This window comes from Bufo gargarizans, chromosome 5, assembly GCF_014858855.1.
Source record: "Bufo gargarizans isolate SCDJY-AF-19 chromosome 5, ASM1485885v1, whole genome shotgun sequence".
In the NCBI taxonomy this organism is placed as follows: Eukaryota; Metazoa; Chordata; class Amphibia; order Anura; family Bufonidae; genus Bufo; species Bufo gargarizans.
Genome location: NC_058084.1, coordinates 54,030,547 through 54,046,634, shown reverse-complemented (window position 1 = coordinate 54,046,634; position 16,088 = coordinate 54,030,547). Strand labels below are relative to the sequence as shown.

General features: G+C 46.1%; 1 protein-coding gene across 1 annotated transcript in view; it reads right to left on the bottom strand.

The window, feature by feature from the left end:
* The window catches only part of COL14A1 (collagen type XIV alpha 1 chain), a 206,430-nt gene that overhangs the window by 22,874 nt on the left and 167,468 nt on the right, over positions 1–16,088 (bottom strand). Inside the window, 5 exon segments of the mRNA XM_044294523.1 lie at positions 3,034–3,087; positions 3,228–3,281; positions 7,512–7,607; positions 9,003–9,056; positions 15,610–15,696. Coding sequence (XP_044150458.1) covers positions 3,034–3,087; positions 3,228–3,281; positions 7,512–7,607; positions 9,003–9,056; positions 15,610–15,696 — 345 coding nt within the window.

Below are 16,088 nucleotides of genomic sequence, written 5' to 3'. Positions count from 1 at the left end.
CATTTTATGGTCTCTTCTCCTCCCACAAAAAATTTAATAAAAAGTGATAAAAAAGACATACATGCCCCAGGAATGCAAAAAAAGGGGCCCTCATACAACTTCGCACACATAACTACAAAAAAGTTATAGGGGTCAGAATATGCCAGGAAAAAAAAAAAATGCAAGGAAAAGTATACATATGTGGTATCGCCGGATTTCTACTGACCTGGAGAATGAAGATCACAAGTCAGTTTTATGGCATAATGAACACAGTAAAAAAAACAACAACGTAAAACTGTGTCAAAATTGCGTGGTTTTTTTTCCCAATTTCCCCGCTTCCCACTACAGTCTATGCAATATTAATTGTCATGATGAAGGACCTGAATTAAAAGAGGTCTGAAACGCGTAATATTATATACTGTACTGGAAGTTATTAACCGCTGAAATAAAGATTTCCCCGTTTTCGCTTTGAGCTGGATTTCTAAAGATTTTGGGATTACCGTTGGAACAGCTAAGCCCAGGGGCTGTTGTCCGTGCTCTGCATAGCAGGGAGCAGGTGAGAGCTGCTTTTTTTCTAATTTTTCAGTGGCGTTGGAAAGTACAACGTGTCCCACAAAAAATAAGCCCTCATACAACTATGTGAACGGAGAAATAAAAAAGTTATGGCTCTGGAAAGCGGGGAGTGAAAAAGCGAAAAAAAACAAAAAAACAAAACACCTCTGGGATAGAAAGGGTAAAAATCTGGTTTGACATCGCAGCAGCCAATCATTGGCTGCGGTGGAGACCGGATCCCCTCGCGTCATGTGACCACTCGTCGTGATGTAAGGGGAGTTGGTCACTGCCTCGCCTTATGTTTGGCTGTGGCGATGTGAAATCGGATGTTGATATCGAGGGAGTCCAGCATGGACTGGCGCCGGGAGGCAGGTAAGTCATTTTCATGGGGGGAGGGGGGTTCCCCTTATCATTTTTGCACAACCCCTTTAAGGTGTGCACAGAGCTCCATGCCCCTCACATTCCTCATCTGACAGGCTTGGTGCTCCACTAAACCATTAGAGGATTAACTTGATGTAGCGCACTCCCCAAACAAGACAGCTTGGCAGTCCGTGCAGATTTCACATACGTGAAACACAAATATCAGCGCTCGGGTGTCAGATGTTCTACGCATGAAGCAGATAAAACGCTGTAAACACCATTCATTATAATCGTTGCAAAACTTGGCAGGAGCGTTTGTAGTGTAGGCGATAAAGCAAACCTCCTCCTAATAAACGTGGCGAGAGCGACGTGAAATTGAAGAATGTCACCATTTTTTGGTCCAGAAGCGCTGCACACCAGAATCGGCAACTGTTAAACAGAAAACTGGTGCGATTTGCGTAATAAATCCCCTCCACTTTGTGTTTCATTTCCTCATCATTTTCAATATACTAGTTTGCTGTCAGTGAATGAAAACACTCCTCGTTACAGTCGGAGGGGGGGAACCTGTACATAGACCTGCTCTCAGTATAAAGCCTCATTTTGTATACATGTCCAATACGCAATTTGTTGCAGATTGCACACGGACAAATTCATTTGTCACCCGTGTGCTGTCCGCATCCTTGTGTCTATTCAGCAAAAAGTCAGAACATGTCCTATTCTTGGCCACATAATGCCGACCATGGACCCATTGAAGTCAATGAGTCTGCAAAGGAAACCAGATGCAACACAGACGTCACATGGACATCATCTGCGTTTTGCGGACCGAAAAATGGATACAGTCTTGAGCATGATGTCTAGGGCCTTATTCAGACATGTGCTCTCCATGGACAGCACACGTACCTATTGATTTTAATGCGTGCACTCACACATCCAGGATTTACCGTGGTCCAGGGGTCTGTGGCTACTTCGTGGAACCATGCCCTATGTCCATTATAGTCTAGGGGTCTGTGAAAAAACACATGGACACAACTAGAAGGCCACCTGTGTGTCACCGGTTGCTGGGAAATGAATTTTTAGTGTCCATAGCATACGGATGACACACGGAAGGCAAAAAAAGGACACACGGCCTAAACATGCTGACCGTCTTGTCATGGACACGGACCATGTTACATCCAGTGTAGACAATGCTCTGTGAGCTCAGCACATCAGCAGCAGCTGCACAGATCTCTCTGGTAGTTTGCTACAATGTATCAGTCTGGAGTCCATTGTCTAGCCTGGATACAATTGTATCCGCTTCTCACCTGTAAGCGGGACGAGCTGTGTACAGGCTTACTGCCTCTGAATGGAGACAGGGGTGTTTTCATTCACTGGCGGCAAACACATTTTTCAAAATGCGGACATGTCATATTTTTTTGCGGTGCGGACAGACCACGGACCCATTCAAGTTGAATGGGTCTGGCCCACTGCACGGATGTTGCCCATGCATTGGGGACCGCAATTGCGTTCCCCAATGCACGGAACGGCCGCACAACGGCTGTGTGTATCCGGCCATATAGTATAACATTGTTACTTGCACATTGGCCCTTAAAGGGGTTGTCTCTCACTTCAGCACATGGCATTTATCATGTAGAGGAAGTTAATACAAGGCACTTACTAATGTATTGTGATTGCCCATATTGCCTCCTTTGCTGGTTGGATTCATTTTTTCCATCACATTATACACTGCTCGTTTCCATGGTTACAGACCACCCTGCAATCCAGCATTGGTGGCCCTGCTCCCACGGTCCCGGACACCAGAGAGGCCTTTTTCCTATAGTGTGCAAGCACGACCACCGCTGATGGATTGCAGGGTGGTTGTAACCATGGAAACAAGCAGTGTATAACGTGATGGAAAAATGAATCCAGCCGGCAAAGGAGGCAATATGGAGAATCACAATACATTAGTAAGTGCCTTGTAGTAACTTGCCACTTGCTGAAGTGACAACCCCTTTAAGAGGAACTCAGAACGATAGCTCGTCTACTCAAAAACGGCTGAACTATGCTGTGGGCATGTCCCCTGTGCTCAGTGTCCCCGCCCACTCTTATGATGCCTGACACTGGAACTGCACCCCGCGGATTTCTAGTCGCATGCTTTTATCTCACCCGTGGTCCTTCATTTCCATCACGTCCAGGAGCCCCTGATGGTCCGGAAGGCCCCTGAGAATAAAGCAAATAAAAAACATTTTGGTTGGTATTGAGCCATATGGACTCTGTATGAGCCAGAGAATATCAGAGGCACAGATCCTGGGACGTGAGGAATATTTCACATCACACACTAGTAGTATTCTGTACAATACCTGAATTCCTTGGGCTCCAGCTTCTCCCTTTTCCCCTTTGGTCCCAGGTGGTCCCTAAAAACAAAGTAAAGGACGGTCTCAGTGCTGAATTTTTGAGGCCTGTAGTTTTCGGACAGCTGTTTCGGTATATACTTGAACAATATTTTTGAAGGTTCTTCTGGGCCAACATTGAATATTACAGATATCAGACATTATGGGAGAAATATGAGCGGCTGCCAGATTTGGTGGTCACCATCTCGATCTGCTGATTGTCACGCTGCCATCATTTCAAAATGGAGTTGTCTCCAAGAGACAAAGACATCTCCTTTAATTAAAGCATAACTAGCTAGGATTTTTTGTAGAGCTGAACTTGCTTGACCGCTTCCTCAGTCGAGCCGAACCTAGATCATATTTTTTCTAAAAATTATAAATGATTTTAGGTTTTATATAAAAAAATTACAAAAAACGCACAGATTTTGGAAAGTTGATCATTTATATTGTTAATGTACCGCCGAAGAATTATTAATGTGTGTAACGACTACGAGTGCATAGTTATGAGATCTACGAGCTTGTTTCGCATTGCCGGCGCACAGACTTCCAGCGGACTGTTTTGGCTTGAAATGCCGGGAATCGGGCGGACAAAAACCGTTGGACGCAGTGGTATTTATCTGGCTGAGCCTCGGTATATTTGCAGTGTTTCAGCTGGTTCTTTACTGGACCCGTTGTAGTTAATGGGGCCAGACAGCATTCAGCCATTTTTAACTGATGGCCTATCCTCTGGATAGTCAGCACATCCCAATGCGGCGTGCACCTGCGCTCTGGAATGTGCTGACTGACCCCCTCTTTTTGCAGTTGTACTGCTGGAGGTGTGGATCACTCCAGTTGGTCTTGCACCCCTGACCAGACTGTCTGCCCCATAGACCGATTAGTGTAAGTATAAAGCTGTAGCCTGCTCTCATTGTATTTATTGGAAGCCATTTGGCACCAGGAGACGTATAGAGTGGGCTCAGCATGCATGTTGGTACCTGCATTCCTGGATTTAATGGAGGTCGTTATGGCATCAAAAAATGGTAAAAGGCAGAGTGGACCCAGCATGCATGTGGAACCGAGGACCGGCGCTTCCATATAGGCAAGGGGGGCAATTGCCCCCGGGCCCCCGAGTCCTTAGGGGCCCCCAAGCCCACCATCATCACCGGCCAGTCCCAAGTCTTTTTTTTTTTTTTGTGAGGCCTCGCGCTGGTGGGGGCCTCACTCTGGCTCCGGGAAAGGGGCCTGCGGCGGCGGTGGCAGGTCACAGGGAGATGAGTGCTTCCATAGTCATCTGTATCTCCGATACAGATGCCTGTGCTGTGGGGCAGGGGAGGGAGAGGCGTCTCCCTTCCCTGTTCCTCTGATAGGCTGCCGGAACAAGGCCCGCAGCCTATCAGAGGCCGGTGCAGGCGGCGCAATGACGTCATCGCTCCCCCTGAGCCGTACAGTGCGGGACACAGGCCAAAAGAGGCCTGCATCGCAACGCTGTGTGATGGCTGTAAGTATAAGTGTTTTACTGTTATTGCCACATGGGGGGAGCAGGAGGCACTTGATACTGGCACATGGGGAAGGGGGGTTGGCACTTGATACTGGCACATTGAGGTGGTGAAGAGAGGCACTTGTTACTGGCACATTATTATGGGGCACTATGAGGGCTTCTACTGAGGCCAAAAAGAAGGGGTATTTTATATGGGGGGCTCTGTGTGGCACTAGTATTATCAGGGGTATTATCTGTTTCTGCAGTATAGTATTGGGGAGCACAGCAGCACAGTATGGGGGATGGTAGGATGATTTGTCCAGAAGATGGGAGGATGATGGAAAAGTAGTAAACTAAGATTTTTTTTTTTGTTGTCAAACTGCAGAGACGGAAAATGGCGACAAAATGGTGGTCTGGTCTGAAGGTCTGAAAGGAAAAGACGAGGACAGAGAACATCTACATCAAAGGAGACGTCACTGGATGTAAGAGGTATGGGGCGCTGTATTTCTGTAGTGATGGGGGGACGTTAAAGTCAGTGAGTGTCATGTGGGCGGGGCCTTATTTTTTTTTGCCCCAGGGCCCCATTTCACCTAGAACCGGCCCTGGTGGAACCTGCACTCCCTGAATTTTATGGTGGCCATTATGGCACATACCAGGTAATATTTACTGTTAGGTTCCCATCTTACAGAGATCACCTTGACGCCGGCAGACGGGCCCATATAATTTTGTACAAAGAATCTCAAATTTACTAAATAAGTGTAGCATTAGCACCAGAATATTTTCTATAAATATGGCATTATTGTACTTTATTTGTGTTTGAGTTCTGTTGCATTGTGTTTTTTATATCCTCTGGATAGGTCATCAGCATCTGTTTATTGGGGGTCCGACCCCCACTGATTTAAGAAGGTACCAGCGCTCGCAGTAGTGTTGTGGCCTTCTGTCAGCTCACCAAGTACAGCGCCGTACATTGTATAGTGGCTGTGCTTGGTATTGCAGCTCAGCCTCATTCACTTCAATGGGGCTGAGCTGCACCTAGGCTATGTGTCTAGGGAAAGCAGCAAGAAGGTCGCAGTGCTACTGAGAGCGCCGGTGCCATCTGAAACAGCTGATTGGTTGTGGACCCCCACGATCAGATACTCATGACCTATCCTGATGATAGGTCATTAGTTGAAATCGATTGAGAATCGATTTGTCTCATCAAGCAGAGTTCTGCACCTGTGACTTGATTGACAAGGCTGCCTGACCCAGACAATCTTGTGCCTTCACCAATGCTCCTAGTAGCAGCACAAGCACAGAGGTTCTGCTTCCGCTGCGACTGCGCATGCGCTGCTACACCTCCAGCTAGAGGCGCATGAACAGTTGCTGCACCATTTCCAAAAGCAAAGCCTCTGCACTTGCGTCACTACTTGGAGCATCAGCTCAGGCATGAGATTGTGAGGGCCCGCCGAGATGTCCTGCCCTGTCAATCGAGCAGCAGGGGGCGCATCCTCAGCTTTGGGGACCCCCCCTATTGCAGGTGCAGAACTCTGCTTGGATGAGACAGACTGATTTGCTCGCCTCTACTCCATCGCCTCCATGTTCATGAACTAATCTCCCAAGCTCCCCCTAGTGGGGCTTAACGGCGGCAGGTTTTATTTTATAATTGGCCTTTCTGGTTACAAAGGGGGATTTGGAGCTCTGAAGCTACGACCACTAAGATATATTAGGAAATAAATCAGCAGAGAATTTGGGACTTATTGAGACTGGTGTTCCAGGGTAAACACGAACGTTAAGAAAACTAGTCTGGCCAAGCCGATTTATACACATTCTGCTATCAGCAGGAGCTCTGCTTTATCTCACGGATGTTCGGTTCAGTGAATTTGTGAATTTCCTTTGCTGTTTATTTCTTCTTGCTGACTGTAAAATAGATGATCAAGTAATGTGTTCTTTGCGCTGACCTTTTACAAGCTGCAATTTGGCATGAGCTAGTGATATCACTGAGCAGAGGTGGATACAGAAATCTTTGGGCTCCATGGGAGAAGTCAGAATGGGCCCCATCCCATTCATTTCATACTCTATAGGGGAGCTCTGCTTTTCTGACTTGATGAATGATATAATTCTGTATGCATACTGCTAACACTAGGGGGAGCTAATTGCACATTAATATGTACAGATCGTATAGAACCTAACGGGAGCTGTTTTAAATGGGTTGTCCTGGACTTATATAGTGATGACCTATATCAATATCGGATCAGTGGGGTCCGATTCCCAGTACCCCCGTCAATCAGCTGTATGGCTACCATGCTGCTGCCTGCTTCAGGCTCGTGATGTCATGTTCATCAGTCACATGGGCTTTCTGCCGCTATTCAAGTGAATGAACCTGGGCTACAATACCAGGCACAGCCACTATATAGTGTATGACGCTGTCCCTGATATACAGTGAGGAGGCCACATTGCTTGCCCGACCGCTGTAGCCCTTTTTAAACATCAGATCACCAATAGTCAGACCCTCACCATTCTGATATTGATAACTGCCCATCAGAAATGTGTATGAGATGAGCTACCTCTAGAGGCGGATGCAGGTAGACCACATAAGAGAGTCACAACAAGCAGGGGAAGCAAAAAAGCGAGAGGCACCCTCCTACTATGGGTAGCATACCAGACGTGTGCCCTGCCTCTATTGTACGCCACCAGGTGTGAGGCACAAATACTCAGAAATTACTAAAATTACGGATTTATGGTCAGGCAGCTTTCTTGTAAATGGTGACGTGTGCATTATGGATGTGTGTGGAGTGCGATATTAAGTATTAAGGTCTTACAGTCGGTCCTTGAATAGAATGGCCATCTGGTCCTTGGGGTCCGGGTGGTCCATGTTGTCCTGGTGCACCTACTGGGCCTCGGGGGCCTTCTGGTCCCTGTAAGATAAAGCATATTTTGACCATCAACCATCAGCTCATCTACCCTGAAATCCCAAGATAAATGGCGCAAGATGCATTACTACTTGTGGCACTAGACCTAGCTGTAGTGGATCAGACATGACCCAAATCTTTATCTCGACCAAACGTTAGCAAAAAAAAAAAATTTTGTTTTTCTCTTCCAGAGGACTAGTCACTTGTATTCCATGTGAAACCATTCTGGAGCACTTACTCTTATGACTGTAGGTTGTGCCATCACATGTACAACTGGATGTTCAGAGTTGGCACAACAAAGAGCTATATAAAATGATGGCTTATGGTAGAGACATGAATATTCATTGCACGGGCAACAGCTCTGGTAGACATTCCTGCAGTCAGCAATTGCACGCTCCCTCAAACGTTGTGACATCTGTGGCATTGTGCTGTGTGATCAAACTGCACATTTCAGAGTGGCGTTTTATTGTGGGCAGTCTAAGGCACACCTGTGCAATATTCCTGCTGTCTAATCAGCACCTTGATATGCCACACCTGTGAGGTGGGATGGATTATCTCGGCAAAGGATTAGTACTCACTAACACAGATTTAGACGGATTTGTGAACAATATTTGAGAGTAATGGGTCTTTTGTGAATGTAGAAAAGGTTTCAGATCTTTGAGTTCAGCTCATGCAAAATGGGAGAAAAACCGAAAGTGTTGCGTTTATATTTTTGGTCAGTGTATTATACCCAGCATAGCCGTGTATGGATGGCACAGCAAGGGTTAACAATCCTGGCTTCGCCCTTGTAGGAAGCTAGGTGGTGGCTGGTTCCACCCCTAGATTGAGGTTGTTTAGTTGAGAGATCAGAGAAAGAGGAGGCAAAATCCAGTTCAGAGGGAGAGAGGAGGCAAAGTCCATGTGCTCCCTCTTCTCAGGCCCAGGAAGCCTCAGAGACTAAAAGATTTCTGCAAGATCTACAGAAAGAGAAAAAAGGGAAGGAGAAAAAGACAGAAAGATGAAGGAGAACTTGGAATCAGCTATTTAGATTTTGCTGCTGTGAGGGACACCATTAAAACACCCTTCACACCTGGACACATCCTGGCCAGACGTGCCTTCAAAACTCTGTCAACCGCAGTGGACAATAGATAGATTATAGAAAGGGTGCATCCTCTTTCACTGTACAGCTCTAGGGAGCAACAGTGTGAGGAAAGTCACTAAGATTGACTATAACAGCCAGAGCCACTACCACTCCCATCCTCTGCTCCAAGTGTACTTTGCTTCCCATTGGCTTCTTATCCCTAATGCTCCACTGAAATCCATGATTGTGAAGAGAGAGAGAGAGTCTGGGGTTGTACATGCCAACATTTATCTGATGTATGTAGCTGGATTACCCCATTGTAAAATCAATGAACAACTTACAGGTGGACCTTTTTCTCCTGAAGATCCTTTGGAGCCTCTCATGCCTGATCCGCCCTAAAAAAAAAAAAAGAGAACAATAAATAAATAATAATATAATAATATAATTAGACTCTGCAACTCGGAAGGTTATGGCTTCCTTTCTACTTCTCCATGTAAATGAAGAGTAGAACCTGTTAAACTCATTGATATTTTCTTTGAACAGGATGGACTTTAAAAGTAAAAATTATGTGTAAAAACCAAGTCATACTACAATGTCAGTATCCTGAAAAGTCTAAGAAACCGCTAGCTATACCATCATGCTGGGGCTTATGAAAAAAATGAACATAATCCAAGATATGGGTAAAAGTCTACAGCCAGCCATACAAAGCCCATCCATTGCCACAAGAAGGAAGATTTGGTGGTGTATATTGGCGATAACTAGCTCTTATGAGGCCTCCATGGGTGGACTGGCCCAGGAAAATAGCAGAGGATACTCTGGTGGAGCCAAGCAGATATCATAATGGACCACAACGGTCTATCAGAAGACAACCAATTTGGGGACACCACTCTGCAGGTACAATCTATGATGAGGACCAGCACTGTAGAGCCTTCAATCTCAAGATTGGTAGAGGTACAAGCAATTAAAGGGTTCTCTGGGATTTTCAGAATAGGTCATCAATATGTGATTGGTGGGGGTCCAACTGTCACCACCAGACATCTGAGAAGCTCTGACAGATGCCTTTCAGAACCTCCTCCTTGAGCTTCCTTTGTTTTGCTTTCAGTTCCTCATCTCGTTAGCCTCTCTCAGCTGTCATGTAGTTGTACTGATTGCATCCCTTTAAATTCCTCCCCATAGTGCATCAGTGTGCGGTTTATATTTCTTCCTGGAGTGTGTGTGCATGCTGATCCTACTTCCCAGTCTTCTACAAGATAAGTGTTGTGCATTCTTTTGTGTTTTTCTGTTTGCTGGATCCCAGGTGACCCTGACTCCCTCCGTATCTAGTGTAGGGAGCCGGTGGTCGTGTCCCCTCACTATTATAGGGTGTTCAGGTGTTATACAGTCGAGGTACGAGGATATGCGATCATCTACCATTGGGATTTTCGCATAGGCTGAGCAGTCAGGGAGAGTGCCAGGTCTGATGCAGGGGTCTCCCTTTTTGTTCCTTAGTTTTGGATCCAGTGAGTCGTATATTCATTTTGTGTTGTCTTGTTTCCTGTACACCTTCCGTGACATTATAAACCGCCAAAACCGTCTCAAGCATGGATCCGGTTTCACTTTTGACTGAACGCTTCCAGGGTCTTTCATTAGAGGTAGCTGATCTCCGTAAGACTCTTTCTCAGTTTCAAGTGACCGGTTCAGCTTGCGTTCATGGAGTTTGTTCTGAGCCTAAGATCTCGCTCCCGGATACGTTCTCCGGGGGTAGTGAGAATTTTGTGCGTTTTAGAGAGGCTTGCAAACTCCATTTTCGCCTTCTTCCCCATTCCTCTGGTGATGAGGAACAGAGGGTGGGGATCATTATATCGCTGCTCAGGGGTAACGCTCAGTCGTGGGCCTTTTCGCTGTCGATGGGGGCACGGCCCCTCCGTTAAGTGGATGAATTCTTTTTAGCCCTGGGTCAGATATATGATGATCCAGATCGTATTGCTTTGGCTGAGTCTAGACTACGTCTGTTATGCCAGGGTAAACAATCCGCAGAGATATACTGCTCAGAATTTCGGAGATGGGCAGCTGATACTGGTTGGAATGATGCTGCACTCCGAAGTCAATTTTGCCATGGTCTTTCAGAGGGATTGAAAGATGCATTTGCCTTTCATGAGAGGCCTACTTCCTTGGACTCTGCTATGTCTCGGGCCGTTCGTATTGACAGGCGTCTTAGAGAGAGAGGAGAGATCACTCCTTCCTGTCATACTCAATCCCAGGACAGTGCAGCGGTCTCTTTCTGTGCGCAGGGGTCTCAGTCGCTGTCAACCCCTTCTGAGCAGGAGCCCATGCAGCTGGGGTTGATTGCCTCTGACAATAGAAGATTCAGCCCGCATGGGAAGGTTTGTTTTTGTTGTGGAGGTATAAATCATTTGGCAAATGTTTGTCCCTCTAGGAGATTCAGGCAGTTTTTTGGGAGTAATAAAGAAACAAAAAGGAAAAAATCATTTAAAAATGTTCCATCTGTTACCATTGGCAGGGTTGAGGCGGAAACATTTTTTGTGAGATTTTTGTAGATAGTGGAGCAGCTGTCAATCTCATTGATAATCAATTTGCGATAACTCATGGTTTCCAGGTATGCACTTTGGGAAAGGATATTCCTGTTTTTGCTATTGATTCCGCTCCACTTTCTCAGAAATCATTAAAGGGCATAGTTCACAATATCCGTTTAATTGTGAGTGATGCTCATGTTGAGGATGTGTCATGTTTCGTCCTTAGCGGATTGCCTACTCCTCTAGTGTTGGGGCTACCCTGGCTCACTAAACATAACCCCACCATTGATTGGCAAGCGAGGCAAATAAATGGTTGGAGTGACTTTTGCAGAGAGAATTGCCTCACGACATCTGTTTCTGAGGTTTCTACTAAGACTGTACCATCCTTTCTCTCTGAATTTTCGGATGTCTTCTCTGAGAGTGGAGTTCAGGATTTGCCCCCGCACAGGGAGTACGATTGCCCTATTAATCTCATCCCAGCCGCCAAGCTGCCTAAATCTCGTTTATACAATCTCTCCCAACCTGAAAGGGTCGCTATGCGTGGTTATATCTCTGAGAGTCTGAGAAAAGGACACATACGACCCTCGAAGTCACCTGTTGCCGCTGGTTTTTTCTTTGTTAAGAAAAAAGATGGTTCTTTAAGACCTTGTCTGGATTTCAGGGAGCTGAACAGTATCACAATTCGTGACCCTTATCCGCTTCCTCTGATCCCGGACCTGTTTAACCAGATTGTTGGGGCTAAAGTTTTTTCCAAATTAGATCTAAGAGGGGCATACAACCTGGTCAGGGTCAGAGAAGGAGACGAATGGAAGACGGCCTTCAATACCCCTGAGGGCCATTTTGAGAATTTGGTTATGCCTTTTGGTTTGATGAATGCTCCAGCCGTTTTTCAGCATTTTGTGAACAGCATTTTTTATCATTTAATGGGGAAATTTGTATTAGTGTATTTGGATGACATTTTGATTTTTTCTCCTGATTTCAAAACTCATAAGGAACACTTACGTCAGGTCTTGCTCATCCTGCGGGAGAATAAATTGTACGCGAAACTGGAAAAATGTGTGTTTGCGGTTCCAGAAATTCAATTTCTGGGGTTTCTTCTCTCCGCTTCTGGTTTTCGCATGAACCCCGAGAAGGTCCGCGCTGTGCTTGAGTGGGAGCTTCCTGAGAATCAGAAGGCGCTGATGCGTTTTTTGGGCTTTGCCAATTATTACAGGAAGTTTATTTTGAATTATTCCTCTGTTGTTAAACCACTCACTGATATGACCAGAAAGGGGGTAGATTTTTCTTCCTGGTCGGTAGAGGTCGGTAAGGCCTTTTCTAATATCAAGGAGAGTTTTGCTTCCGCTCCCATCTTGGTACAACCTGATATTTCTCTACCCTTCATAGTTGAGGTTGATGCTTCTGAGGTGGGTGTGGGTGCGGTATTGTCTCAGGGTTCCTCTCCTGCCAAATGGCGACCGTGTGCCTTTTTCTCGAAGAAACTCTCCTCCGCAGAGAGAAATTACGATGTGGGAGATAGGGAGTTGTTGGCCATCAAGTTGGCTTTTGAGGAATGGCGCCATTGGTTATAGGGAGCCAGACACCCTATTACAGTGTTTACTGACCATAAAAATCTAGCCTACTTGGAGTCAGCCAAGCGTCTGAACCCGAGACAGGCCAGATGGTCTTTGTTCTTTTCAAGGTTTAATTTTGTTGTCACGTTCCGCCCTGGGGTTAAGAATGTGAAGGCAGATGCCCTGTCACGTTGTTTTCCGGGAGGTGGGAATTTTGAAGACCCGGGTCCCATTTTGGCTGAAGGTGTGGTGGTCTCTGCTCTTTATCCTGAATTGGAGGCAGAGGTACAGGTAGCCCAGTCAGAGGCTCCTGATCTTTGTCCTCCTGGGAGGTTATTTGTGCCTCTCGCTTTAAGGAACACCACGATACGGTCCTTGCTGGGCACCCGGGAGCAAGAGCCACAGTGGATCTCATCGCTCGGAGATTCTGGTGGCCTGCGCTTCGTAAGTCGGTTGAGGGTTTTGTGGCAGCCTGCGAGACCTGCGCTCGTGCCAAAGTCCCTCATTCACGGCCATCAGGTCCTCTCCTTCCGTTACCCATTCCTTCTCGTCCTTGGACACATCTGTCCATGGACTTCATAACGGACCTGCCTTGTTCCTTGGGGAAGACTGTGATTCTGGTGGTGGTGGACCGTTTTAGCAAAATGGTGCATTTCATCCCTTTTCCTGGCTTGCCCAATGCTAAGACGCTGGCGCAGGCATTTATTGATCACATTGTCAAATTGCATGGTATTCCTTCAGACATAGTCTCTGATAGGGGCACGCAGTTTGTTTCCAGATTCTGGAAGGCTTTTTGTTCTCGCTTGGGGGTTCGGTTGTCATTCTCTTCTGCTTTCCACCCGCAGTCGAATGGCCAGACAGAGCGCGTCAATCAGAATCTGGAGACATATCTGCGCTGTTTTGTGGCGGAGAATCAGGAGGATTGGTGTTCTTTTTTGTCCCTTGCTGAGTTTGCTTTAAATAACCGTCGTCAGGAGTTCTCTGATAAGTCACAATTTTTTGGTGCATATGGGTTTCATCCGCAGTTTGGGACATTCTCGGGAGAGGGGTCTTCTGGTTTGCCTGATGAGGACAGATTCTCCTCGTCTTTGTCATCTATTTGGCAAAAGATTCAGGATAATCTAAAGAGCATGAGTGAGAGATATAAGCGTGTGGCGGATAAGAGACGTGTGCCTGGTCCGGACCTGAATGTTGGTGATCTGGTGTGGTTGTCTACTAAGAATATCAAATTGAAGGTTCCCTCCTGGAAGTTGGGTCCTAGGTTTATTGGGCCTTACAAAATCTTGTCTGTCATCAATCCTGTTGCCTACCGTCTTGATCTTCCTCAGACTTGGAAGATCCATAATGTTTTTCATAAGTCCTTATTAAAACCTTATGTCCAACCCATTGTACCCTCGTCTTTGCCTCCTCCTCCGATTATGGTTGATGGTAATCTTGAATTTCAGGTCTCTAGGATTGTGGATTCTCGTGTTATCCGCGGTTCTCTCTAGTACCTCGTTAATTGGGAGGGTTATGGTCCTGAGGAGAGGATGTGGGTCCCAGTGACGGACATTATGGCCACTCGTCTCATCAGAGCTTTCCATAGGTCTCATCCTGAGAAGGTGGGCTCTGAGTGTCCGGAGTCCACTCGTAGAAGGAGGGGTACTGTCACCACCAGACATCTGAGAAGCTCTGACAGATGCCTTTCAGAACCTCCTCCTTGAGCTTCCTTTGTTTTGCTTTCAGTTCCTCATCTCGTTAGCCTCTCTCAGCTGTCATGTAGTTGTACTGATTGCATCCCTTTAAATTCCTCCCCATAGTGCATCAGTGTGCGGTTTATATTTCTTCCTGGAGTGTGTGTGCATGCTGATCCTACTTCCCAGTCTTCTACAAGATAAGTGTTGTGCATTCTTTTGTGTTTTTCTGTTTGCTGGATCCCAGGTGACCCTGACTCCCTCCGTATCAAGTGTAGGGAGCCGGTGGTCGTGTCCCCTCACTATTATAGGGTGTTCAGGTGTTATACAGTCGAGGTACGAGGATATGCGATCATCTACCATTGGGATTTTCGCATAGGCTGAGCAGTCAGGGAGAGTGCCAGGTCTGATGCAGGGGTCTCCCTTTTTGTTTATTAGTTTTGGATCCAGTGAGTCGTATATTCATTTTGTGTTGTCTTGTTTCCTGTACACCTTCCGTGACACCAACTCCTGGCACACCCACTGATTTGCTGTACGAAAAGGCTGTGGTGCTTAGTTAGTGCTTATGCCTCTTCCTAGGTCATTGACTTCACGTTCATCAGTCACATGGCCTAGGTACAGCTCAGTCCCATTCAAGGCAATGGGGCTGATCTGCAATACCAAGCACAGCCACTATCAAATGGATGGCACTGGACGGGGGTGCTGGGAATTGAACTTCCACCAATCAGATACTGATGACCTATCTTGAGAACAGGCTATCAGTATGAAAATCCCAGAGAACTCCTTCAAACACCACTGAACATAAAGTGACGGCATATTACATTACTGTACCTCTTTAGGGGCATTCATGCTACACTACGAATGGTTGAGTTTGTATGTGGACAGTATTCTGGTAGAATTGAAGGCAGAAGTCTATATCTGGTCTACGAAGATATGAAAAACTCTTTGTTGGGTCAGTCACCCCCGCCTAGTTGCTTGCTAATCACCATTAGATGTAACATTCCTACATGCTCATATTTTTACACATTATGTTCCATACACATGAGCCATTCCTTCTTCTGCTTGGCATGAGATGGACAAGTGGCACAGCTGAGTATACACATTACTTAGGTCTACCCGCCAGGTGTGTTAGTCCCATGCATTACAGATCCCAAACTAAACAAGCCTCAACATTACAGCAAACCAGATCACAAAAGTCAGGCTTCTTACCGGGGGTCCTGGAGGTCCAGGTAACCCTTTATTTTCCTGGGAGCAGGAGCAGGAGTTTGGAAGTGGTGGGCAGGTGGCCTCATCTCTCTGGAAAAGAAACATGTCTGCTAAATCTCTGCTGTGAAAACATGGAGAATGTCAATTTGATAAATGAATGGGACAACACAGGAATGCCGCTATGAAAAGTGTAAAGTATGAACATTATACAGACGATGTAAGCATTGAAGACTGCAGTGCCCTTCAAACAGCTGATTAGTGGAGGTGACGACTGTCATACCCCCACCAATCTAATTTTGATGACCTATCCTAACAAAAGGCCATCAATTTTGCAAAGCTGGATAAACCCTTTAAAGGAATTGTGGCACTAAAAATATTCTACATTTTTCAAACCAGCACCTGGATCTGAATACTTTTGTAGTTGCATGTAATAAAAAATTTTGTATAGCTACTGAGTTATCCAATAAAATGTATCTGTATAG